Here is a 25272-nt window from a genome sequence, read left to right on the forward strand (position 1 = left end):
GGCTTAGTGAATTTCCACTCTCACACATGTATTGAGTAGTTACTACGTCTGTATACTGTTGTGCCCAACCCAGGCTATGTTGGTATGGAGATGTAAGGTGGGGAAAAAAAAAAAAGAGTCATGCTCAACTATTTTTATTGCTTGTATTCCACATGTATTGACATGAAGATATGCAGCTCTGCACTGACAGTGTTGGATCCAGCATCCATCCACGTGATTTAGTCCACACCGAGAGTGTTTATCAGGAGATTGAGTTGATTTTTTTAAATGATATATTTCCCCTAATACATCAAAATTAGGACTGGACTGTAAACACCATGACATCAGCTATGCAGACACTTTTTAAACAGACATTAATTCTAAATGTTATTTTGCGAAGAACCAACTGATCCTCTAGTTATAGTTCTGTTAAAATGTTACTATTCACTTATTCAGTGCAGTCTCCAAAGTGCCTATATCTGTACGACACAACGATTTGACACACACACACACACACACACACACACACAGTTCAACCACCAAATGCAATTGAACGCCCCGTGCGTAAGCGCAGCGCATCACCTCATCTCACTGTTCACCTGGACCTGCGCCCTGCAGCTATTTAGGTGCCGCTGACAGGGTCACTTCTAAACGCCGCCCGACGGAGGAGGCAACGACAGGGAACTTCAGAAGGCTACTTCACCGCCTCACTATATGTCACAGTCTGCATAAATATGGGATCCCCCCACTGTGGAGAACACACTTGACCACTTGCGCAGCGCAAGAGTCTGATGTATCATTTGAATCCAGCGATCCTCTCCGGGTGGATGTGGGGTACAGTACAGTAGTTGTAGAGAGGGGTCTGTGCGTGTGTTTGTGCACTCCTAGATTAAAAAAAAAAAGCCAAAGGAAGAAGAAGAAGGAGAAGAAGAAGGAGAAGAGAGGCGAGATCGCTTTCTGCCTTGTTGAAATCCAGGGTGAACGGAGAGAGATCGTCTGGTGCGGATCGATCAGCACTTCGCGCTCCCTTTGTGGATTTAATGGCTGTTTGATCACTGGATGTGATGCCCATATATATCATCGACCGAAAATTCCCCGACACATCTGGTAAGTCGCTCTCGTAACGCCGGCTGTGCCACATATCACCTTTCTGCCAGTGTGTGTATGGGTTAGTTTGTGCGTGTGTGCGCGCACGCGCGTACTTTATTTCTGCGTGCGCTGCGCGCGTGTGCCGGCTCGGCGACACGGGGCAGCGTGCACCAGTTGATTGTGCCAGACCCCCCACCCCCCCCACCCACCAACCTGCACCCCTTTGGAGTTCCCGACGTGCAACAGGAGAGGGGGAGCTCGGACGCATTTAGCCGCTTCTTGCTGGGCTGCGCTTCAGCGCGTGTGCAGCAGATGAATATTTTTATCAGCAGAGTTTGAACACCAGGCATGCATTTCATCCTATCACACAACACTCCCATCTTCTGCCACACTACACCAGCTAGGGACACCTTAAGCTTACTTTGGGGTTTTGGCTCAACTGGATCTGAGACGCATGAGCAGTGGTGAGGTTTGAAGTTCGGTGCTGTGTCCCTTTACAAAGTTATTTATCCTCTTCTATTAATACAGCGATAAAGAAACACTGGGAAAGCCATTTAAGAGGTGGACTTCATTTCAGCACCTCTCCAAAAAAAAAAAAATTGGAAGTAATTGCAATGTTCAGTGTGCAGCTACTAGGCCCACAGATGAAAATCATATCCCAGAGAAGCTGCTATTTTAAGTCAAACTAGGCCACATCCTTGTACTTCTTTGAACTCAGGTCCATGACACGTTCATGCTTATATGGATGTAGGTTGTAAAAAACAGTGACTGATAATGACAAGTAGTCTGGCATCGACTTGTGTGTGTTTGGGTGCGCGTGTGTGTGCAGACACATGGGTGTTTTCAGGTGTCTCGGTGAATGATGGGTTTAATTTTGAAGGAGTTTGTGAGGTCTCACAAGACTGTTAATGTTTTATATATATCATGACAGACAGGCGAGCGGAGGAAAAGACAAAGGCGGCGTTAAGACTTTTGGTATTCCTTTCATGAACCATTATCTTAAAAAACACAGACATGACAGTGTGTTGCTTCCTAAACGTACCCGGGGAAAACATCAGAGCCACATTATCAAAAGTTAAAGACAAAAAAAACAAAAAACACACAGTGACTGCAGCAGGAGAAGTGTCAGCCCATCTTACAAAATCACAGAAGTAACACAGCCTTCCTCCCTCACAGAGAAAACGAGCTCTAGATGCATCAGTGCCATGCATATGTCATCATGTTAACAGGTTCCTTAATCTCTAAATGTTTCAGTTTGTGCTGAGCCGTGTACAGAAACAGCCAAATGTGCATGAGAGGGACGTACAGTAAGTGCTGCTCCAGAGTCAAACCTAACATGCCTCAGCACACTGACAAAGGGGGAGTCACTTAAAGATGATTTAGGACGTTCATTTTTGCACATTCCTTCTCTGTCTTTATGTCCCCTTTGCTTTTATTTTTTAAATAAATGTCGCAGGCGTCCCGTTTCCTGGCATGCGATGTGTCAGGATTAGAGCGAATGAATATAATGTGCTGCCTCTCTCCAACGCGTTCTCTCTGTGCACACATGGTTTTATTAGAGCTGTGGGACTGCTGTCACGGTGATGTGTTTGCTTGCAGATTTAAAAACCAAACAAACAAACGAACACCAAAAAAACAAAAAACAGCAAAGTTTGTGGCCTCACTTCATTTGCACAGAGGTTGACGGGAACTGCTGAGTAAAGTATCAACTTGTGTAATTCTTCTGTCTCATCTGCTGTTTTTAGGTCTTCAATCACTCTTTTTCCTTCCATATTTTCAGTTTCTGACTTTAGTAAAATGAAACTCTCCCAAAGAAAATCCTATGACCCCACAGTGAAGTCATGAGTGCTGCAGAGCTGCTGTGGAGCCTGCAGAGAGTTGTGGTTGGTGTGGACAGTAACGACCAATTACCAGGCTGGATAATGACCAGTGTGTCGGGTGCTCACTTTACCTTTCACTATTGTTTTGTCATTAGGAGGAATGACAGGGGGATTTGACATCGTGTGCGTGCTCATGTGCACGCGTGTGCGCGCAGCCGTCGTGTCTGCTCGTTCAAAGGAAGCCAAGAGACTCTGTCCTCAAGGCGTGCGGCGCTCTCATCTCAGCCTGCACGCACGGGGACCCACCCATCTGCACAGGCGCCTCATGACACCAGCTTGTTAAAGTGTGTGTGAGAGCATGTCTCTGGGCGAGCGTGCGCTCGGGAACACGGGAGTGTGGCATCGGTGAGGGGATTAAGGATTAATTGCCATCAGAGAAAGGCTTAACTGCTTGTTGCATGAACTTTATAAAGTTCTCACTTGGCCCCATCACACTGAACAGTGAGGAGCAGTGGAAGCAGGTGTCTGTTGTTCTGTGTTTCTTTCTTCTTCTGTTTCTTCTTCTTTTCTGGAGTGTATTGCCACCAGAGGGTAAGGACTTCCATTGTTCTCACCTTTTGTTCCAAGGCTGCTTTAAAAAAACTAACTGTTTTCCTATCACTGCAATGTGTTTTTCCTTTCCCACTCACCAGTTGTATTTTTAATCTTCAGCTCGTGTCTAAAAAAACCTGGAGACTTAAAGAGAATATTTGCTGAATGAATGTCAAAATGGACTTTTTTTGATTGGAAATGCCAAAATCCTAACACACAGTACCGACAGCTGCAACCAGCAGGATGCTGAGTGACTTCAAATTCATTATTAATATTACCATTTTGACAAATATGTTTTCAAAACTCACACTATTTGTGGCCAAATGTCAAATTCACAAAAGCTTTTTTAGATTGTGCTTTTTTAAAGGACTGAAAACGACAGCTCATCCTCACTTCTAAGAAGCTGAAACCACCAGTACCCGCTTGATAAATGGTGATTAATAGATTGTATGAATATTTCAGGTGAGTTGATACAGCCGGCAGCTGAAGGAGGAGACCTAAGAATGACAGAGACCAACCCCCCCAAGTCGGCTAAAAAGCCCCGTTGGACCTCACTGGAGATCGGCCTCATTACCATTGTCTCTTTGCTCTTCATCATCATCGTCGCCCTCATCATCCTCTTTGCCACACAGAAGACCGGTGAGTGCTGCAACTCAGCAGAAATGAAAAACATGTGAAGCCTTGAGTGAGGTCCTGGAGGGACTGTTGAATAAATCCTCAGCGGGCTCATGAAACCTGACAAAAACCACTGCGAGCAAAGCACATGTGTCATTTAATTAAAAAATAGTTTGGACAGCTGCTGAGCGTTGAGGACATTCCTCCGTGTTTCTGTCTTAAGTGAACCTCTCAGAACGTGAAAAGAACTGCCTCCTGAAACTAAACTGTGTAATTACTACATCACTTTCAGCTGAGTTCAGGGTTAATGTTAAGCATGAAGGAACCCTGACGACGAGCAGCATTTTGTCCAAGTGAATAGAAGATAAATGGAGCTGCGTGCTTTGAGGGTGTAGTGTGAAAGTACGACCACTGAGCCAGAAAGAGGACTGAAGTGCGCAGAGGTCCTTTATTGAGTTTGTGTTCTCAGCCTTAGTTATGACACAGTGCAGCTGAAAACGTGGTATTTCACATTTGTACACATTCTGTCATGTATATTTAGCTATAAATGTCCTCTATTGATCATAAAAAAGTACAACCACAGTGAAACAGAACAAACACAGCCTCTGTCACTTTCTTGCCATGCCACCTGAACCTGCTTCAGATCATCAGCGCAGCATAAGTATCAAACATCAAGTTTTCTAATCATCCGTGGCCCGACCGGCGCTTACAGTAGAAATCGGATTTGTTAAATATTTATTGAACATCACAGCCTGATAACATGATGAGCAGTTTAATTAAGTCCAAGGACAGCCGATCACTGTGATGGATGAAAAACCGTCTGTTACTATTGAATGAATAATGACAATTACGAGCTCTGCAGACTAATGGTGGAAAATTCAACAAAGACGGAAAAGAAAAGCTCCTGGCAGAGGATCGGGTTCAGCCGTACACACCCAGCAGGTTGAGTGGGCATGTAGGTGCTCGTTGAGCCATTATTACCTTTTGCAAATCTGTGCTTGATAAATATGTAAGCTGCCATGTCAGGGAAATGAGGAACTCCAGTGATTCTGCCTATGTTTGCACCTGTGAGCGCACTCACCTGTGTGCACATCACGTGCGTTCACGCTTGATGTACTGTAGTGGATTTAAGGTCTTTTTTGGAGTTTTCTACTATGTTGGTTCACGTCAGATTCTAGTTTGACTAAGAGGGCCTTAATTGTTCCTGACAGAGCGAAAGCACCACTTCAAAGTAGTTTGTCGATACATGTACGAGAAGGATGACGAGGAGATGAAAGGGCAGAGAATGAGGATGTGACATAATGACTGATGAAAATCCCTCTGAGCCATGATGTGTTTTCTGCATTTTCTCTTAGATGAAATCTGCACCACAGCTGATTGCACGCAGTCAGGTAAGTATAGTGTTTGTTTGTTTGTTTGTTTGTTCGGGCATTCTCTTTATTTTCTCACTCTGAAGGCTTTGAATTCTCTCAGAGGAGGACGGGTTGGGAAAATAAAGATATGAGCTGAGGATTTCACGCCTAGAGAAAATGGCCACTTCAGCTGTGAATATGTTAGTGATCTTCTACAATCACAAACTGTCCCATCAGCAGAAAGATGCTGCAAAAGGTTGATTTCCCAGATCGTCTGTAGTTGATTGACCAGCTGACCAGCGGCCTCAAAAGTTCTTTAGTTAATCATTTATGCAAATAAACCTTGTTTCTCCCTTAAATATAACATTATATGTCATGACCTTATTCTGAAAGTGCATCACATGAGAACATTTTATGCTTCTTAAAAAAAATTAAAGATTTAAAACTACCTCTAGTTTCTAGGAACAGATGCCAATTCATTCCTGATGCATTCTTGGGGAACCAACGTCCCAATTCAGTCAGTTTTGACAGACAGCCTTGTCACAAGAGATCCCTCTGCAGCCTCATGTAATTTAATTGCAGCTCAGGAAAGTTTCCAGTACTGGTGCTGAACTGAACCCATTTGCTGCCACTGTGCTGCTTTCCTTCTGCAAATGAATGCATATTAAGTTTTTCACACAGTATGTATGAACGGCACGTTGGATTTGTTTAAATGTTATTGCATTTGGTATACAGTATGAGATTTTCTCACTACTAGAAGAGCATGAGACACTTCGGCAGGGGTCCACGGCTTAAAGGAATAGTTTGCTTTCCTGTGAGTTAGATAAGGAGGATCAATTCTGCCTTAAGATTTCAGCCAGCAACCCAGCATCTAGTTATCTTAGCTTAGCATAAAGACGGGAACCTGGGGGAAACCTCTAACAGAATGGATCAGTGGAACGGCGGAGCTGAAGCTCATTAGTTAGCACATTATGTCATGTTTGTGTAATCCATATGAAAACACAGCGTAAAACGGACACTTTGTGGTTTCACGGGGGTTACATGCGGGATTACTTTTTGGCCACGTGCTGTGGCTTCCTGCAGTCTGCACGGGTTATCTGGCAACCTCAAAGTGATTAGAAGACTGGCCTTGGCCAAGAAATAGGCAGCATGACGCAGCGCTATGCTTCTGGTACAGATAAGACGAGCAAGACACAACGTTAGCGATATGAAAATGGAGTTTGGTAGCACCTGGAAAGCTACTAAGGCTCAGTGCTGATAGGTTGGTGCAGTTACCTTCAAGCTAAGTCTTATAGCCACTTTAAATGTTTCTTCTAATATATACTCGTTAAGCAGACAGTGCATTCAGCAAAACATGTAGTTAAAGGGCAATTCACAAGTTTGTGTAAGACGTTTCATCATTATCATCCATCATGGTAAATTTCCCATCATACCTTATATCCTGCAGTACATTCCAGCCAGCGAAGTATTTTCAGTTCTCGAAGCTTGTTTCCTTTTTTTGTTCCTGCAGCGTCTCGTCTGATTGAGAACATGGACGCTAGTGTGGACCCCTGTGACAACTTCTACCAGTACGCCTGTGGAGGCTGGCTAAAAAAGAACATCATCCCAGAGACCAGCTCTAGATACAGCACCTTTGACATCTTACGAGATGAACTGGAGGTCATCCTCAAAGGTCAGAGACCTGCATGCACAAACACAATAAAGACACACACCTACACTCACAAACAAAGATCCAAGGACAGAAAGGCCAACACAGACGTGGGGGGGGGGCGGTGACTGAGGGGTGTGAAAAATATGGTGCCTATTCATTAGAATTATAATACTGTCTTTAGTGAATGACAAGAGCTGTAATGCACCATCGAATAGTGAGCCTTTTCTAGTCCACTTGCTTTGTGAGAGGGCTGAGAACAGCTTGCTTCAGTTGCTTCAGAGCATGAGCTAAAGAGGACTGTACTTCAGGGACTACAGCTCTATAGATATCACAGATGCCATGGAAGTTTGGCGTCTCTGCTGCCTGCCATGTGAGCTGAGAGTTTGTCAACAGAGCTGGCGTTATCCGTGTGCGCGCGTGTGGACATTGCGTTCAGACTGTGCTCAAAGACGTCAACACATGGCGGCGAGAGAAAAACCCTCCTTGCGAGTTTTGCACGCGTCCCTCTCAGGTGCAGCTTATAGCAAGCTTTGCCGCCTCGTTAGCGTCTCCCTGTTGCGTGGCTGATACGCAGAGGGTCAGCTTACACCGCAGATGTGTGTGTGTGCTCGTGGATCTGTATGTGTGTGTCTGAAGGATCATACTTCACCTCAAGATTTCTGTGAGAAGGCCAGTCGAGTCCTGAACAGCAGGTGCTAAATCTTTTACGGTGTGCGGACCTTCCACGGACAGCCGAAGCTCTTCGCCTACCATAAATTTACAATTTATATACCCGTACCTTCCACTATAATAAAGACAGTGCAGACTGGCTGCAGGGGGAACAGAGTGATTCACAGAGGTGAGAAAGATTGATCCTTAGTGGGGAGGAAAAAACAGGGTTTAAAGTGCTCCCTTGTGGACTCAAATAATTTGCACCAGCCTCGAGCACTTTATCAGTCCAATTTCCATGGAAAAACACATGCAGTGTTGCATCTTGTGGCTTTTATTCCTTTTGCAATGCTCTTGCCTTGTGCTGTCCATAGAGGAGATGCAGATCCGTCTTCATAAGGACAGACCTGACTGTGCATGGCCTTTCACAACAAAAGTACCGAGCACATCAGCGTGTGACAGGGCAGAGGGAGCTCTTCTGACACCGTTCTGACGTTTTCCCTTTTGTGCTTTGTACTTTGAATCTTGTTCTCCTCTTGTTGACAGCTTCTTAGCGTCCTCGCTTTCTTTCTTTTTATTCCTCAATAAACACTTTTACAGATCAATATAACATTCATTAGGGTTTAGAGATTGCTTTTAATGCAGCCAGAATTTGTTTAGAGCTTTTGCTCAGAGGGGGGTCTGTAATGGTGAAAGTGCATCTTTATTCATTCGGAGCAGCGTAATTATAAAAGTGCGTCACTGACATTCTGGCTCATATTCTCGCTCATTGATTTGCTTGTATGACTCAAAATTAATGCCTAGATTAAAATAATAATAATAATAATTTGACACCACTGAGACTTTGCATAAAAAATAGTCCACATAAACTTCTTTTTTATTCATTCACTCCTGTCGTGCTCTATTCGCCCTCTCTTCTTTGTGGCAGTTTAAACACCTATAAAAACCACACACAGGGGAGGAAAGGGAAAACAAACATTGCTCAGCATTTTTAAGCATTTTAAGTTGTTTTTTTTTTAACTGTACATAGCTCATCTCTGTGTGAGTGAGTGGCATCTTTTTCACTTTACTATACTTAACAAGTCTTACACTGGTACTTGCTGCCTTTGTCAAAAGAGAGAGAGGAGACAAAAAACAAAAATCCTCTTCTTTAATTAATAAGCACATTTTGGGCAAAGTGCAGCGGTTGATGATTAGGAATCATTGACTCGACTGCTTTGACTCTAAACGCTGTGTTTACCACAGAAGCCAATGGAACATCCACAGAACTGGTCCCAATCATCTGACAGCTCAAATCCCCTCCAAGCGCCATGAGTGTTGTGCTCATTCTTTCACGCTGTCTGGCTTTCCAGTCAGAGTTGGAATGTCTCAGACTGTACCGAAAGCGCACATGTTTAGGTTTGCTTTGCGTGTGCGTTAGGTGGAACGAGAGTGTCGTGTGTTTAAGATTGTTCTTCATGCATCAGCCTGAGGCACTTGTGCATTTTGCTGTTTTAAACACTTACATTAGCAACTGTAATGCACCAGCTCTCGAGTTAAACCTTTTCTTAATGACTGATGCGTGTCAAGGTGTAGGCCCCGGCAGTGCTGTGACCTCTGTTCTGGAAGTGACACCAAACACGCGACCTCTGTTCCCAAAGCCGCCTGCTAAGATTTTACCGCTCGCTGATGGACAGGTCTTTTTCCTGTCAACAGCTGCGGGGGCCTGAAAACACCTGGCCACCGCATTGCCCTAGGCTACATGACAACAATAAAAAAGAAAAAAAAAAAAAGCAGTCATGCACGTGTATGTGCGCGAACAGCTGTGTAGATTTGTGGCTGCTTGTAAATGCTGCTTGTTGCTGCTTGTTGCTTGGATTGTTCTCTGCTGCTGTAAAAGGTCATAAATGATTCATAATGAGGATCTTTATCCTGGTTGTGACCACAGCAGTGTGTGCACGTGCGTGTTTTCCACTTCCCCCTAGCCAGGTGTGGCATACTGTGCAATAATTTGCCCAACTGACTGTGAGCATTTTAATCACTAACTAGTTTATCGTTTGAAGGAGAGAAATACGACAACAGGAAAAGGAAGAGAATAAAAAAAAAAAGGTGAAATGAAAGACAAAAGGGTGTGAATGACAGAAGAAGAGATACTCACAGACCAGGAGGGAGGCTTTGAAATAAAGATCTCTGAAGTCAGGGGAGGAAGGTGTGTTGAGAAAACCTTTGACCATAGGTCAGGAAATGTGAAACAGCATGTGGTAGCCGTCTCCAAGCTAAGCCCTATGTGCGTTTGTCCATCCGTGCATGAGCACGTGCATGTGACTTCTATGAGTGCGAGCACACTGCTGCCCTTCTACATTACACGAGGCGCTTCTTGCTGGTGTCGCCATCCCTAAAGCTCACTGTGCAGAGAGAAACCCAGGACAGCACCGACGCTCGCTGTCTGAATGTTTGTGCTGCGATAACAAGTCATCGAAACAGAAGTCACGTCAAACAAAAGAGATCACGAGAAAACGTTTAAGCTCAACAGCTGGCTCGTGCGACCTCTGCCGTATCTAAATTCCAGTCCGAGCCCCTGCACCACAGCATAAATATTGTATTTCTCATAAACATATCAAATAAAGATAGCTGACCAGAGTTTTGTGTCCAAGTAAAATAATATGAATTTTAATGCCATAATCCTCGGCCAACAAAAATAGATCGAATAAAAAATCCTGAATTGAATAGGTTTTTGCCAGCTAGGATGCCTATGACTAAGAGGCAAGGTTTGGACCTCCTCTAAGGTAATAATCTCCTCTGTTAGCTGTTTCACTGGAACACAGCAAACTGATCTTTTGTATACAGTAAGACCAGCCAAGGGGCATTACTCTGACTGACAGCATGGCTCTCAGTAAATGACAAAATCGATATGTATATATACATATATATATATATATATATATATATATATATGAGAGGTGTAGTGGAAAATACAAGAGCTGCCCAAATTCAGTGGGTTTTTTCTTTGCATGTGGAACATATACGTCCATTTGCTACCTGTACATTGAAGGTACTTCTGCAACTTACTCCTTGCTTCACATGGTTCGAGTTTGGGAGTGCATACAGTATTTGTGAATGGTATTAAATTTCCTTCTGCCTTCCTTATATTAAAATATCCCTCTGTGTCTAGATGAAAAACTCCAGGAGTCCAGGAGCGGACTAAGAATACACACTCAGTGTGATGACATGTGGGATGAGTCTCTGCAAGTTTTTTTTTACTTTTCTATAGGTTTACATAGTTTCTAATCATCATTTAGTATCTGGGCAGTGTGGGAAATCATGTTTTATGTTATTGCAGAGGGCTCTAATATGTAAAAAATGTTTCCTGTCTGATATATTTGCAAATCAGAGAAAAAACTGCAAAAAGCTTATAGTTGCTCACTGAGACCATCAAATAGCATCAACATATTTGAATTCAGATTCATCTATAGCTCTGTAGCTTGTAATGTATGCATGTATGTATGATCAATTGGAAGCAAAACAACTCCGAACAGTGCAGTCAACAGAGGCAGTCAAGGATAAAATGGCAATGCAGGGAGGAAAAACTCAAAATTTGGATTCAGTATCATGCTGAGTGGTTGGCTTCAAATTGACGTGATGTCTCAAACAAACATCAGGTGGCACAAAATCCATTCTCAAATAAATCCAAGCACACGCACACACAAGAGGCCAGAGAGAGAGAGAGAGAGAGTGTGTGTGTGTGTGTGTGTGTGTGAGAGAGAGAGAGTGAGAGGGTAAACCTTTGCTGTGGTTAAACATTAGCACCAGGCAGACAGTAATCCAATCACACACACATGATCTGTGCCCTTTTGCAGGAAGCGCCCTGTGAAGGGTCCCCATCTCGGGACTTCATTAAGATTAAATGAGCACATAAATAGTTCACACATGATAATGAGAAAATGGGAGGATTAGAAAAATGAAAGGGTGGAAAGAGGATGAAATGAAAAGCAGTCAAGCGAGGGTTTGAGTAAGAGAAGGGAAGGAATCAAAACACCGAGCAGATGAAAATAATTAAAAACAATATTGAATTAAATGTAAAATATGTGGGTTCTATTAAGTATGAGAGTGGGAAGAGGGGGTTTATATGAATTATGCACGAACTGAACTGATGTATTAAGGTGTAAGGTGGTGTAAGACACCATGAGCTCATATGACATCAAATAAAATGAGAGATTAAATAAAGGGATAAACCACGCCTCAAATATTCGAATGCTTTATCTACTTGTCATTATTGTGATTAGTTTGTCAGTAAGTTCCAGAAAAAAATAAAGATAAAGAAAGAAAAAACGAATATTCTTCATCTTTATCTTTTGATCCCAACTCACTGTGACGTGAGTGATGTCTTGTTGGACTCCGGGGAGAGTTTCCTGTCGGCTGCTTGGGTAATTTCAGATCCATCCTCTTTCCTGTATTGATCCTGAGAGAATCCGCCTACGAGCGCATCTAAATTTCACAAATGAACACGCCGTCTTGGATCCTGAACGTTAGTGTAATTACAGAGCAAAAAACAACAGTGTGCCATTTTGTGAGGGATATCCACCAGACCGTTTCTAGGATAGGGTCATTAATTTTAAGGAGCCTTCACTGGCTGCCTAACTACTCCCAGCAAGACATAGTAGGAAATATTACTTCTACTTCCCAGCTTATAGAAATAGAAGGAAATAGTACAGTAAACCTCTGTCAAATGGTGAATTGTTGCTTCCACGCTGCAACTAACTGTTAATAATTGACCTTGATGTAGCTCAGGGTAGATGTCGAGGTGTGGTTTGCAAATGTTGTGATGCTCCAGATTTCCCTCTACCCTGCCAGTGTGTCATCCTCCACTACCTGCGACACAACTCCAACGCTTAGCAGTCGGCAAGATGTTTTTTTCTCTTGCTGCTCCTTTTCCTCTCCAAAAATACCTTTTGCTGATTGGGACCAAAGGAGTTCTATTTTAATACACTAATACACTTGTTTCCAGAATACACGGGGCTTGTAGTCTGCTGCGCCCTTCTGATGGTGGTGATTACGGTGACGATGCTGGTAGGGTTTTCTCTTCCTGACTCTTCCTTATGAAGAAGGTCTTGTTTGTGCCGGCATCGCTGCACAGTGGATCTCTGTGCACCAGCACTTCTGAGTCTGCTGAAACGTCCTTGAGATTTTTCTTGGTCTTCTTGATCTCATCTTGACATCCACGGCTCCTCTAAACTGACGCCTCTAAATTACATTTCACACTATGGAAGCTGCAGACATAAAAAGGTTGTTGCCGTCTTCTTGAACACTGAACCGAGCCTAATCATTGTGGCTTAGTTTTGCAGCAGAATTAGTTTCAGACATGTTCAGTTGTATTCATTGTCTTCTTAAGGATCTTGAGCAGCTGGTACAGCCCGACATAAGTACCTTGACTTGGTAGATGTCAACAAATGGCAGCTTTGTGAATACAGAGACGCTACTGCTAATTAAGATTTATATGATTTTACAAGTTCGAAACTCACCCCAATGAAGCACTGCTTGGAAATATTAGTGCAGACAAACAGTCATGTAAGAGCTCTCAGTTCAACTCCCTTATCTATTAACTTAATTAGCATTTTCTGCAATGTGGGCACAGGCATGTCATGGAAACACATAAAATAAACAGACGGATTATGAGACTGAGGGGCTCTAGGCATGGGAGCCCAAAGGGCCAGCGCCAAGGCTGCGCACCCACACACTCACACGCTTCTCAGTATCCCCCTCTCTCTCCCCACGTCCATAGCACAGGTACACACACACACACACACAGCATCAGTTAGACATATGGTAGCCTGCATTTATTTGCTGTTTAACTGCAGCTCAGGGATGGCTTCCTTTTAAACTAATATTAACTTGCAATGCTTTTGTCTCAACTGCATTTTAGGCAAGTCTGCATTACATTACACTCGGTGAAGCCCAGAAGCATTCAATAAAATAACTGCCTCTCAACCACAAATGAGTTCAGTTCAAGTCATCAGAGAGCGCACAGACTAATGAAAATAAGTGTCAACAAGCAAACCGACTACCTTTTAACAGCAAGTGTTTAAAAAAAAGGATACTGTAAATGTGATTATTTATAAAATAATCATAACTCATGTGTATCCATGAGAAAAGTACCTTGAGCTATTTTTGCACCACCTATGGTTGGAATAGAAATATGATAACAAATTCATAGCACATCTTGCATTAAGTGTGCATACAAATGAAATACCATTAGATATAAAAGTAAATGTGCTTCTAAAGTCACTTTACCTGTGAAATTCATAAAAACACTTTATAAAAAGTTCCTTTATGCCTTCCTTCTAAATTAGCATACAAAATTGGATGTAGAGGACACATATCCAGATATATAGATGTACCGTATATGTTTTTATAGTATCTTTTTTTTTCTATATGCTGCATTATTAAATTTGCTTGATGCAAATTTCTTTTTAAGAGCCACACACATCATGAATCTACACGCTTTATAGTAATAAGCCACATTTCTCAAATATCAGGGGACACAAAACATCCAGAAAATCTATCTATCTATCTATTTATCTATCTATCTATCTAATCTATACCTGTTGAGTAGGTGTGAGGACAGTGCACACAGACTGTCTAACACTGTCACAATGATTTTCAGTGAACGCCTAAATTACTGTGTGGGCGTACGCTTGAACCTTGATGAGCTGAGTTTATTTAAGCTCACCCTTGTGTTCTGTAGGAATGGTTGCACTTTGAAGCCACAATATGTACTGCGTACTGTAACTTGGCACCTGGAGGCAACACAGCAGAACTGTATTGTTGGTCCCATTCTCCTCCCCCTCAGTTGAACAAGTTTACACCCCAGCACTTCACTCATTTTGATTAGCTGTCTAGCTAGAACACTGTCTAGCCTCGGGCTGAGTTTCCTGACATCAGTATGCCCACAACAGGTGTTGAAGACTCAATAAAACGAGCGCTAGTGTTCACTCTTGTTTTCAATCGGCCTTTTTTCCGGCCGCACCTTTAGCTTTGCTGCTCCTTCTACCTTTTGCTGACATGACTTTCCAACAATGAGATCATAAGCCTTGTATATGACTATTCTAATTTGTAGTTTATGTGACAGCACTGACCTCTTAAACAAATAACACACACACACACACCAAAAATCCTACAAATCTACAAAACGAATCCTGCAAACTTTTAATATCCTCTCAACATAATTCCATTTAATCTAGTCAAGATGTACAGCTGTCATCTGAAAAGGTTACAGCTGAGGAGAACAAGCATTTGTTTTCCGTCAGCTTCATAGAACGTGTTTGTACATGACAGCTTTTTTCCCTTTAAATCCATTAACAACGTGTTAACATTTTCTCCCTTTGAATAATTTCATATTGTCTGCTTTGTCACTGGCTGCTATTATTTGCTTTTGAAGTCATTACTTTTGGTTTGAAGGCATCTTCTGACATGAGGACAGACAACACGGTTTAGTTACAATGATTAAACGCATGTGGACAGCAGCTGGATTTTATTTTGTAACCACAAAAATGTAAAAAAGAAAAAAAAAACCTTCAATGTACCTGCGGTTATTTCCGCCCCTCGCTCATTCCCCCCTTCCCTCTGTCCACATTAGCACATCTTCACTCATTCCTCCTGCGTTTCTCTCCTTCATGCTTTGCTGTGTTTCTCTGCTCTGTTTGTAGGTGTCCTTGAAAAAACAGACGAGCGGGAAGCCACTGCTCTCACCAAAGCTAAGACCCTGTACAAGTCCTGTACCAATGAGAGTGAGTCAGCAGGCATCAGATGTCAACAGTTACTTTGGTGTTTTTCTTTTGGGAGCATTTTTCTCAATGTCATAATGTGTTTGTCGACCAGTTTATTTAATTGTCCAAGAGTTATGAAACTATGACATTTTGTATCAATTGGATTAGTTTCAACTCAAGTAAATAAAAGTTATATTAATGTAATAATTGTCTTTTAGCCTTGCAGCTTTAGGTGCACATGACTGGTTCAAAAGCATTTTGGCTCAATAGTCAAATAACCTCCTCTATTGTGCCCTAATTTGCAGATAGAAAATTCTTGTATAACAAGGCAAAGTTTACACTTCTCAAACCAGCTTTTCCCCTGTTTGTATCTTCATTCAAGGCTTAATTGAGCTCAGAGGAGGGGCTCCTCTGCTTGACATGCTGCCTGATGTGTTTGAGTGGCCCATCGCTGTGGACAACTGGGAAATCAACTACGGTGGAGTATTCTCTTCTTCTGTTCTTTCGTACAATCACACACAGTGGGTGGACTATACCGTACAGGCTGTGCCTTATTTCAAATTCCAATTCGCCCCATCTCTGTGGTTTAGGCAAAACGTGGAGGCTGGAGGACGTCGTCGCCAGGCTGAATGAAAAATACGGAACTCAACTTTTGGTTAACTTTTTTGTTGGCACTGATGACAGAGACTCCAATTCGCACATCATTCATGTAGGTGTGCAACTGTAGCAAAAAAAAAAAAAAAAAAATCCACATTCATACACACATTAAGAGAACAGTGTGTATGAATGTAAACACACACACACACACACACTTGAAAATAACCACCCACCGATTTCTTCACTTTGACTTCTACAGTAAATGTTTTCTCGTCTTCTTCTTTGCCAGTTTGACCAGCAGTCAAGCCTCGGCCTCTTGTCCAGAGATTACTACGCTTGCACTGGACCCTACGCAGAGGTAATGTAGGCTTAAATTCACACACACATACACACACACACACACACACACACACACACATGCTTTTAATATAATTAAGGCTTTCAACCATAGCACAATGAAAACCTGTTTGTTTAGCTCTGGCTCAAACTGTGCTCACATGGGCCACTAAGTCTGAATTCCATGTCTCCCGGAGTTTGCTCTGGAAAACAGGACACCTAACAAATGATGAGGGCATCTAGCTGCAACATCAGTACCTGCGTTAGATTGGTATTTATGTGTACGCTTACAAGCTTTATGAGCATGTGTGTATATAATAAATAGTAATGTCCTCTGAGGCAGTAAATGATGATTAAAATCAAAGAGGCAAAACAAAACAGATCTGCTTGTGCTTCAATCCGGACCAGATGTGTGTGTTTGCAGCAGACATCCTGTGCTCTGGTTTTACTTTACACGTTGCCGTGGACTTGTGATTGATATGCAGAAAGCAGCACTTAGCTGCACTAAGCTTGGAGGGAGGGCTGAGCGTGTGTGTGTGTGTGTGTGTGTGTGTGTGTGTGTATCTGTGCATGCTGTCACCTCCGGTTTTTGGTCATTTGCTAAATTAAGTCCAGTGACCTCCTTTCCTTCCTGTTAAGTAAAATCAACATGTGTGTTTGACAGGCATGTCGGGCCTACGAGCAGTTCATGATTGACCTGGCTAAGCTGATCCGCACTGACCGGAGCCTTGCCATCAATGAAACCCGCATCAAAGAGGAGGTGACGCGAGTTATGGACCTGGAGAGGGACATCGCCAACGTAAGCGCACATTCACACGCTGCATTCTCCTGACAGATGTCTAAGTCGTTAGTGAGAACTGAGAAGTTCGTCTAGTTTCTAAAAAAGTGCGGCTTTTTGAGGACCCGTCAGCAGGAGGCCGTGTTTTCCAGCAGCGATGCAAATCTAATCTTCTATCTCAGCTTCACACAACAGGAGGTTTGTGTGAGAGAAAACAACTTTTGACAGTATGACCTTCCACTCCGCCGTTTGTCGCCCAAACCTCTCTCCTCCCTGTGTATCTGTGGCTCCAGTCAGGAGCAGCTGCTGCGTAAAACAAGCTGTTAACCAGCCTGATCCCTACAAAACAACTCTTCTCAGACATCAACAGGTTTCCCAGTCCACGTTTGTCATTCAGTGGCACTCCGTTCTGCTCGCTGCCACGCTTCACTTCCCCCCCACTAGACTGCTGGCTTTTACAAGGCAGTCCAGGCGTGCGAGCTCTGACATTTACAGACCTGAAGCCTCCTGAGACTCAAATGCGTGTTCTGCTGCCGACTGCTCACTGCAGTTGTACACGTGTGCCAGGAAACAGGAGGATTGTGTTGTGACAGCGTTCCTGATGTTCAGCTTCTCTGTCTTGTTCTCTCCAGGCTACTGATACTCCAGAGGACCGCAACAACCCAGTATTGCTTTACAACAAGATGGAACTGGGAGATCTGAACGCTAACTTCACCCTCGAGGTTGAATCAAAGGTAAAAATAAAGTAACTCTAAGAATGTGTTGTTTATTTTTTTCACCTTATTTCTTTTTTATAACATTTCTTTTCTCCTCTTTGCCTGTGCTTGGACATGTCCTGAAGGTATTTAACTGGAGCTACTTCACAGCTAAGATAATGGACACAGTGAACATCAGTGTTCCTGACACGGAGAGGGTCATAAACTACTCCCCCAACTATTATAGAAGACTCAACCTCGTTTTGGCCAGATACACCAAGAGGTGTGTGCGTGTTTGTTTGTGTATGATAGCTTGTTTGTGGGGGTGGGAGTGCACAACATGACCTGAAAACAGCTGCTCACTGATTACCGATCTTTCACAGCTTGGTGTGAGTAAGGAAGTCTTTGTGTTCTCCATTCTTCCTCTCCTCACAGGGATCTGCAGAACTACATGGTGTGGCGTTTTGCCATGAACATGGTCGTGGGCCTGAGCAGAGCTTACAGGGACACCAGGAAAGCCTTTCGCATGGTACACCTACAACATACACCTGACAATAAACGTCTCTGTGGATAAACACAATATTGAATGTGAAATATGTACCGGTGTTACAATTTAAACGACAAGTCAACAACAAAATACAGAATGAGACAGGCTTGATTAGCTAGTTAATTTTGTTGTGACCAACATACTGTAAGTATTGTGCATCTATTTCCACACTGCAGGCATCCACATGTTTTTATTCATGTTTCAATTGAGGATATGCAGAAGGGCACATCTTACACAGTAAGACAGTACAAGACATGACGGTAACTGGACAGTCACAGCAGTGAGACAGAGCTCTCTTTTGTTTGGTGTATTTGCCTGAATAATGTGAAGAAGGGAAAGAAATGCAACCGCCTGTGTAACTGCTTCACGAGAACAGCGTCAAGAACGTTGAAATAAACATTACATACAGTACCTTTTGATGTATGAAACAAGAGGCTGGTTTATTTTTCTGGAACATGCACAGTTGGTGCTCTAGGACTGCAGATAGTACGTATGGACACAAATCTTTGGCCTAAATAGACAGCCTGTCCTGTCCCTCACAGCCTTGGGTTGTGACAAGATTAAAGGGTCATCTATGTTAAGATGAAGGGTTGGGGTTAGTCATATGAAAATCTTTACCTATATCCTGTAATAATAATAATTACAAGTTATTATGCAACAAGTGTCAAGACAATTCAGGAAATACTCAAAATGTCAACTATTAACAGTCAACACCTTTAATTAGTAGGATTCATCTTCTGGGGACCATGAATACCTGAAAAAAAAACCCTATAACAGTCCAATGGTTGAGCCATTCCTAACTGAGTTATACAGTCATCCCTGCAGCCATGCTGCTAGTATTTCTAAAAATAAACACGTTGGTGCCTCGATGAGTAACACAATGTAGGACCTCTTAAATTATTCTATTCTGCAGTTTTTAATTACCAAAAATAGCAGCCAATCAGCCGGGCGCTAAAAGCAACTAGATGGTCACACTTGGCTCCATTCATATATTTCCACTTTTAAAACTCTCACCCTCCTCTTAATCTAATCATTTCCCTCCTGCCCTATTTCTTAAAGTCCTAAGTGTAATGGTAATGCATAATGAAGGTGCAAATAAAGAATGGCCATGAGCCTCTTTAACCAATGTGCTGAGTGGTTTATCCTGCATCTCTAATTGATCTGTGCCTCGTTACTTTCCCTGCAGGCTCTGTCTGGTACAACGTCAGAGGCAGCAGTGTGGCGACAGTGTGCACTTTACGTCAACAACAACATGGACAACGCTGTCGGACGACTGTATGTGCAGGAGGCTTTCTCGGAAAAGAGCAAAGAACTGGTCAGTAGATAGCGGAGTGTAGCGCAAGACGAAACACTAATACAAGTATCAGGAGAAACGTCTTTATTATTATGTACAGTTAGCACCATACATAACTGAATGATATGTTTTCTGCTTATTAACGCAGCAGCTAGTTAAGTATCATAATGATTGTAAGGGAATGTGAGAACCGTTGAATCTCGATATTTTACCACAGCTGCTCTATCATGCCTTCCTGTGTTCTTCTATCTGTATCTATATAAATCATTTAATCCTCCATCACCAGTACATACAGTATGAGAACATGTGTTTCAGGAACATCCCACTTAGTGTATTTTTGTCTCTTACTCACCAGTGTTGTTGTCACCTTTGTGTCTTGTGTCTGCACCACAGTGCTGGATTTTTTGTTTTTGCTTGCACCATTGAAAGCAACTGAACAAAGTCTCCTTGTTATCATGCCCACACCGCCCACACTATAAATCTCAACTCTATTTGCGTGTGTGTATGTATGTGCATACTTTTGGCCCCATGACTGTCGGTGTGTGAGTCAGATTGCGTGTGTGACCGTGTGCATCTGTCGTAATGCAGAGTGTCTCACACACTGTCATCTTCTGGATCTCTGCCTACTCTAGCATGTGGATCTTGCATCGCACCCTGTGCAAATGTGTCTGTGAGTGATTGTGTATGTGAAAAGCGACGCGCACCTCTTCTGAGCGTACTAGTACATATGAAAACCTCTCTCCCACAAATACATGACCATACTGTAAGTACTGCACAGTGGTGGTTTGTGAACTCTTTAGATTTTTCTCTGTTTCTGCAACTGAGGGATGTTGTATCGCTTCTTTGCATGAACTGTCTTCTTCAGGTCCTGAAGGTTTTGGCAGGATTTGGCGATTCACTTGCTGCATGATCCACTTCGCTGTTGAGTTTCAGTTCATAGATGAATACCTTCACATTTCAAATCCTTATCTGTGATGAGAAGCCATCATGGTCCAGAGGCAGCAAAGTAGAACCAAGTCATGATACTGGCCCGCTCCCAGTTTTTTTCCAGTAGGCTCCTGGCTTATCCACATGGTCTTGAGCAAACAGTTTTAGGGCAGCTTTAAAGCCTATTGAGCAACAACTACGCTTCTTCTGTGGTCTTGAGGAATCTGCTTTGTTTGAGCCATGACACACTTCAATGAACCATCAGTCTCTGAGAGTGAAGACCCAGATTTCTCTTCTTTAAATAAGGCAGGACCTTATTGATTGAAACGCCTGATACTGTTTTCTCCTTCAAATGAACTGATAATTTTATGGGTTCACATAAATTCACTGCTACACACAATTATTAATGGTTGAATCTTTTACCTTAAATTATTAAATACATCAACAAGTGTAACTTTAGTCTCATTAGTTTAATTATTTATCCAATGCAGAAATAGAGAGAGTTCACAAACCTCCAAGCACCATTATACAGTATATGTGTGTAAATGTGCCAAGTTGACCTGCAGCTGGAAAAGTGCACGTCTCACATACCAACCTTTTATCCAGAGAGAGCAGATATGGTCAGTAGTGACACTAGTACTGAAACTAGGTGCATTAAGCAAATAGTCTGCTTTTTCTTTCACTGCATCTCTTCAAGGCTTACAGTTTTTAGATGCATTGAGCCAATCCAATATTATTTTAAAATTCTTAAATGTGTTGAACATCAACACTATTTTGTTTATTATGTGGAGACAGAGTCAAGGAAATGTAATTGTATTACAGTGGAATAGTGCTCATATGGGAAATTTCTAAAGCAGACCATCATCGTACAGTTGACATGCAAACAACCCTGCATTCACACAACCACAAACATCCATGCACACAATGCCAGCTCACATACACACCCACATGCTGCATGCTAAAAGGTTTTTGGAAAAGCTTGTGGCAAACCACAGCGTGTGGTCCGAGTGCAGTGTTATGCAGTGTGTTAGCGCCGGGTCTGTTGATGTGACGAGACACTGGAATGCCTTTGTCAGCTCGCTGTGTTCTCAGACCACAACTGTGGTTCTGGTACGGTGACCTTCGTTGTCACAGCAGTTTTTACATTTTCATCCTTCCACTTTGCCTCCATTGTTTATTGATTTCAGTACTTTTGAAAAGAAAAAAATCTGTTTTTGCTTTCATTGTGGACAAAAATCTTGTTTTTACTGTCTGATGACCATGGCACAGTACATGGTCTGCACAACACTGTGCCAACACAATGGCGTCAGTCCGTCTGTCTCTGTTGTGTAGGCACGTGCTCGTAAACATTGTAACTCAAGAGCAATACGTTAAACCTCCACTCCAGGTGGAACTGATCTTTTGATGTGGATTTTAGAGCAACTCGCTGTGGGAATTTGCATATGAAAGTGGAAAATGTCAATATCTTGACACTGTTACAGTACTTCCACTTCTGTGCTATGTGAAACTAATATGCTTACATAGAAATATTTGTTCTGGGCCAAAAGCCTGCATGTGCCCAATAAAAATAGCAAATGTACCTCTTTTATCATTTGGATTTATTGTGATAATCTTACCAACAGAAACCCAGAACTGTTGAATGCATTTAAAGCTAAATGCCAGTATTTTAAATATGTAAACATGGCATCTGTTTTTATTAGGAAGTTGGATTAAATAGGTGTAATGTACACAATTTTACCTACAGTAACACATACAGCCGATGATATAATAACTGCACAAAAATTACTTTACTTACTTACATTATTTATAATGTTACATAAGGTCAGAAGGAGTGTAACCCTGAACATTTACATTGACATGTGTTGTGATGCACACTGTAAGAGGAGAAACATTCATTACATATCAGTGAAATATTTCTGGCTTCTGTCTCCCTGTGTGGTATGTGCGTGGGCATCAGATGGAGGAGATGATTAAAGACATCCGGGAAGTGTTCATTAGTAATCTCCATGACCTGACCTGGATGGATGCACAGACCAAGAAAGCAGCTGAGGAGAAGGTATTGCTTCTAATGGACTGATTGATGCAGTGGAATGTGGTCTGTTCTTTGGGAAATGTGATGACTAAGATGTATTTTTTTCTTTTCTTCTACTTTTCTGTAGGCCCGAGCTATTCGTCAGCGGATCGGGTATTCTGACAACATCATGGATAATGAATACCTGAACAATGAGTACAAAGATGTGAGTGTCCGAAATTATGCAGTTGAGAATGTTTTTTCTTCTTTCGCTGTGTAAACGTAGGAGAATACAAAGTGGGTTCATTGTACCTGCATATCAGTTCTGTAAAAACATCTTGGCCAGTTCTTGACTTTATGCGTGCTTTCGCTGGAGAATATATGAACGGGTGTTGATAGCTCTCATCACTGCTAATCCTCCTGTTTCTGTGGCTGTGTGTTGGCGTTAGCTGAACTACAGTGAAGAGGAGTACTTTGAAAACATCCTACAGAACCTGGAGCATGTGCAGAAGAAGCGCCTACGGAAACTCAGAGTCAAAGTCAACAAAGAGGAGTAAGAATCCCTGTGGGTTAGGGTTAGGGGGTTAAATCAATGTTCAGCAAACACACTTTTTCCAGATGTGTAGTAAATCACTAATGATAAATTACTTGTTGTTATTATGGTACTGATGGTGTGGAACACAATCTTGTATTTAGCACAGTGCTTTCCCACACAGGCTCCTACACCAAGCACGGCAGGAACGCTAATATTAGCCTTGGTATTATTAACAACAGATTGATGTTAATGCCTTTTATGGAATGTGAATTGTGTTGCGCTATAGATCACCTCACCATACCGTTCTTTAATCCTCCAGGTGGGTGACTGGAGCTGCTGTTGTCAATGCCTTCTACTCATCCAGCAAAAACCAAATAGGTATTTTCACATGTGCAAACATATTCAGTTGCAAACATACAGTACACGTGTTCAATGATTCAACAGGTTATGCTTTGTAATGTTCTGTAAAGACTAAACTAGTTTTCCCTGGTCTCAGTGTTCCCTGCAGGTATCCTCCAGCCACCTTTTTTCAGCAAAGGCCAGACTAAATCTCTCAACTATGGTGGCATCGGCATGGTCATCGGTCATGAGATCACACATGGCTTTGATGACAATGGTATGATTTTTTTCACACTGTTGCTTTCTGTTGCTTTCCTTTCCAAAGGCCGCCTTCATTGATCTCTACGTGGAAATATTTGCCTCTCTGTAACTGGTCCAACTAAAAAAAAAAAAAAAAAAAGGTTAAAAGTTTTCTAATTATTTTTCAGTGCATTAACTTTCATTGGGTTATGGGAAGTTATTAAGCTTAATTTCAAAGACGTCAGGTATTGTTCTTATATTTAGCCTCCTGGACACATATGAAAATGAATGAAATGGAAATGTTTAATTAACATCACTTGCAACATTTGAGTGCACTTCCATATAACAAGACAACAGGTATTGAGGGTAGAATTGTTGTTTTATTGATTGATTCTAACCAGTCAACCCTTCATGCTTCTGGCCTCTCTTTTTTAGGGCGTAATTATGATAAGGATGGTGACCTGAAGGACTGGTGGACACCAGACTCCACTCAGAGGTTTTTGGAGCTGTCCAAGTGCATTGTTGACCAGTATGGCAACTTCTCATGGGACCTGGCGAATGGGCTTCATGTACGTCCTAATAGATCTCTGTCCTTCTTTTTAAATTTAATGTACATGTATCAGATTTTTATCAAATATTACCATAAATCTTGATTTTCTTCTTCTTTTTGCTTTACTGTTGCTTTTGCCAGCCTATTCATTTTTCATTTTTCTATCTTTCTCCCAGTTTTGCAGCCTCATCTCTACTCTGCTTCAGGTGTCTTTAATATTTTGTGTTGACATATCAATCCCTCTCCCTGTCTTCGTCTCTCCCGCTCTGTTCTATTGCTTTGAACAATGCTTCTTTTATCCCCTGGGAAAAGTACAGTGGCAAGAAAAACTATGCTAAACCTTTTGGAATTTTATGGTTTTCTGCATTCATTTGACATAAAGTCTGATCTGATCTTCATCTAAGTCAAATTATAATGTGCCTAAGATAATAACACAAAACAATTCAGATCTTTTATAGAAGAAGTATGTGAACCCATGGAATTAATAAGTGCTTGACACCTGCACATTGTTCAGGAAGAATTTTTGCCCATTCTTCCTGCAGAGCTGCTTCACAGTAGCTCTGTCATATTCCATGGAGATCTCATGTGTGTGGCTCTCTTCAAGTCACTTCATAGCATCTCTATTGGGTTGAGGTCTGGGCTCTGACTAGGCCGGATTTTGTTTTTCTGAAGTCCTTCTGTTGTTGTTGTGCTTCAGTGTTTGATAAACTTAGGAATTCACCTTTCCCCTAATCACTGCTAGCTGGCCAGGCCATGATGCAGGAAAGCCAAATCACTTTGGTTTCAAATTGGTTTCCTCCACCATACTTTACAGTTGGGATGATGTTGTCATGATGATATGCAGTGCTCTTTTTATACCAGAGGTAGTGCTGTGTGTTCTTTCCAAATAGTTCAATCTTAATTTCATCAGTCCACAAAACATTTTGCCAATACTGC

The 25272-nt window shown here is 42.2% G+C and overlaps 1 protein-coding gene across 2 annotated transcripts in view; it reads left to right on the forward strand.

The window, feature by feature from the left end:
- Window positions 1–593: 593 nt before the first annotated feature.
- The window catches only part of LOC113174753 (neprilysin), a 28099-nt gene continuing 3420 nt past the window's right edge, over window positions 594–25272 (forward strand). Inside the window, exons 1-19 of one of the 2 annotated variants that reach the window (XM_026378887.1) lie at window positions 594–1086; window positions 3942–4118; window positions 5450–5485; window positions 6957–7118; window positions 15428–15508; window positions 15870–15965; window positions 16078–16196; window positions 16374–16442; window positions 17085–17219; window positions 17831–17932; window positions 18040–18176; window positions 18329–18422; window positions 19627–19755; window positions 22619–22717; window positions 22821–22898; window positions 23122–23225; window positions 23527–23585; window positions 23704–23823; window positions 24222–24355. In XM_026378887.1, coding sequence (XP_026234672.1) covers window positions 1044–1086; window positions 3942–4118; window positions 5450–5485; window positions 6957–7118; window positions 15428–15508; window positions 15870–15965; window positions 16078–16196; window positions 16374–16442; window positions 17085–17219; window positions 17831–17932; window positions 18040–18176; window positions 18329–18422; window positions 19627–19755; window positions 22619–22717; window positions 22821–22898; window positions 23122–23225; window positions 23527–23585; window positions 23704–23823; window positions 24222–24355 — 1974 coding nt within the window. In that variant the 5' untranslated portion in view covers window positions 594–1043. Of the gene's footprint in view, window positions 1087–3302; window positions 3480–3941; window positions 4119–5449; window positions 5486–6956; window positions 7119–15427; window positions 15509–15869; window positions 15966–16077; window positions 16197–16373; window positions 16443–17084; window positions 17220–17830; window positions 17933–18039; window positions 18177–18328; window positions 18423–19626; window positions 19756–22618; window positions 22718–22820; window positions 22899–23121; window positions 23226–23526; window positions 23586–23703; window positions 23824–24221; window positions 24356–25272 lie in introns of those variants that run through there. The other variant, XM_026378879.1, reaches the window with a different exon arrangement.

Source organism: Anabas testudineus, chromosome 13, assembly GCF_900324465.2.
Source record: "Anabas testudineus chromosome 13, fAnaTes1.2, whole genome shotgun sequence".
NCBI lineage: Eukaryota > Metazoa > Chordata > Actinopteri > Anabantiformes > Anabantidae > Anabas > Anabas testudineus.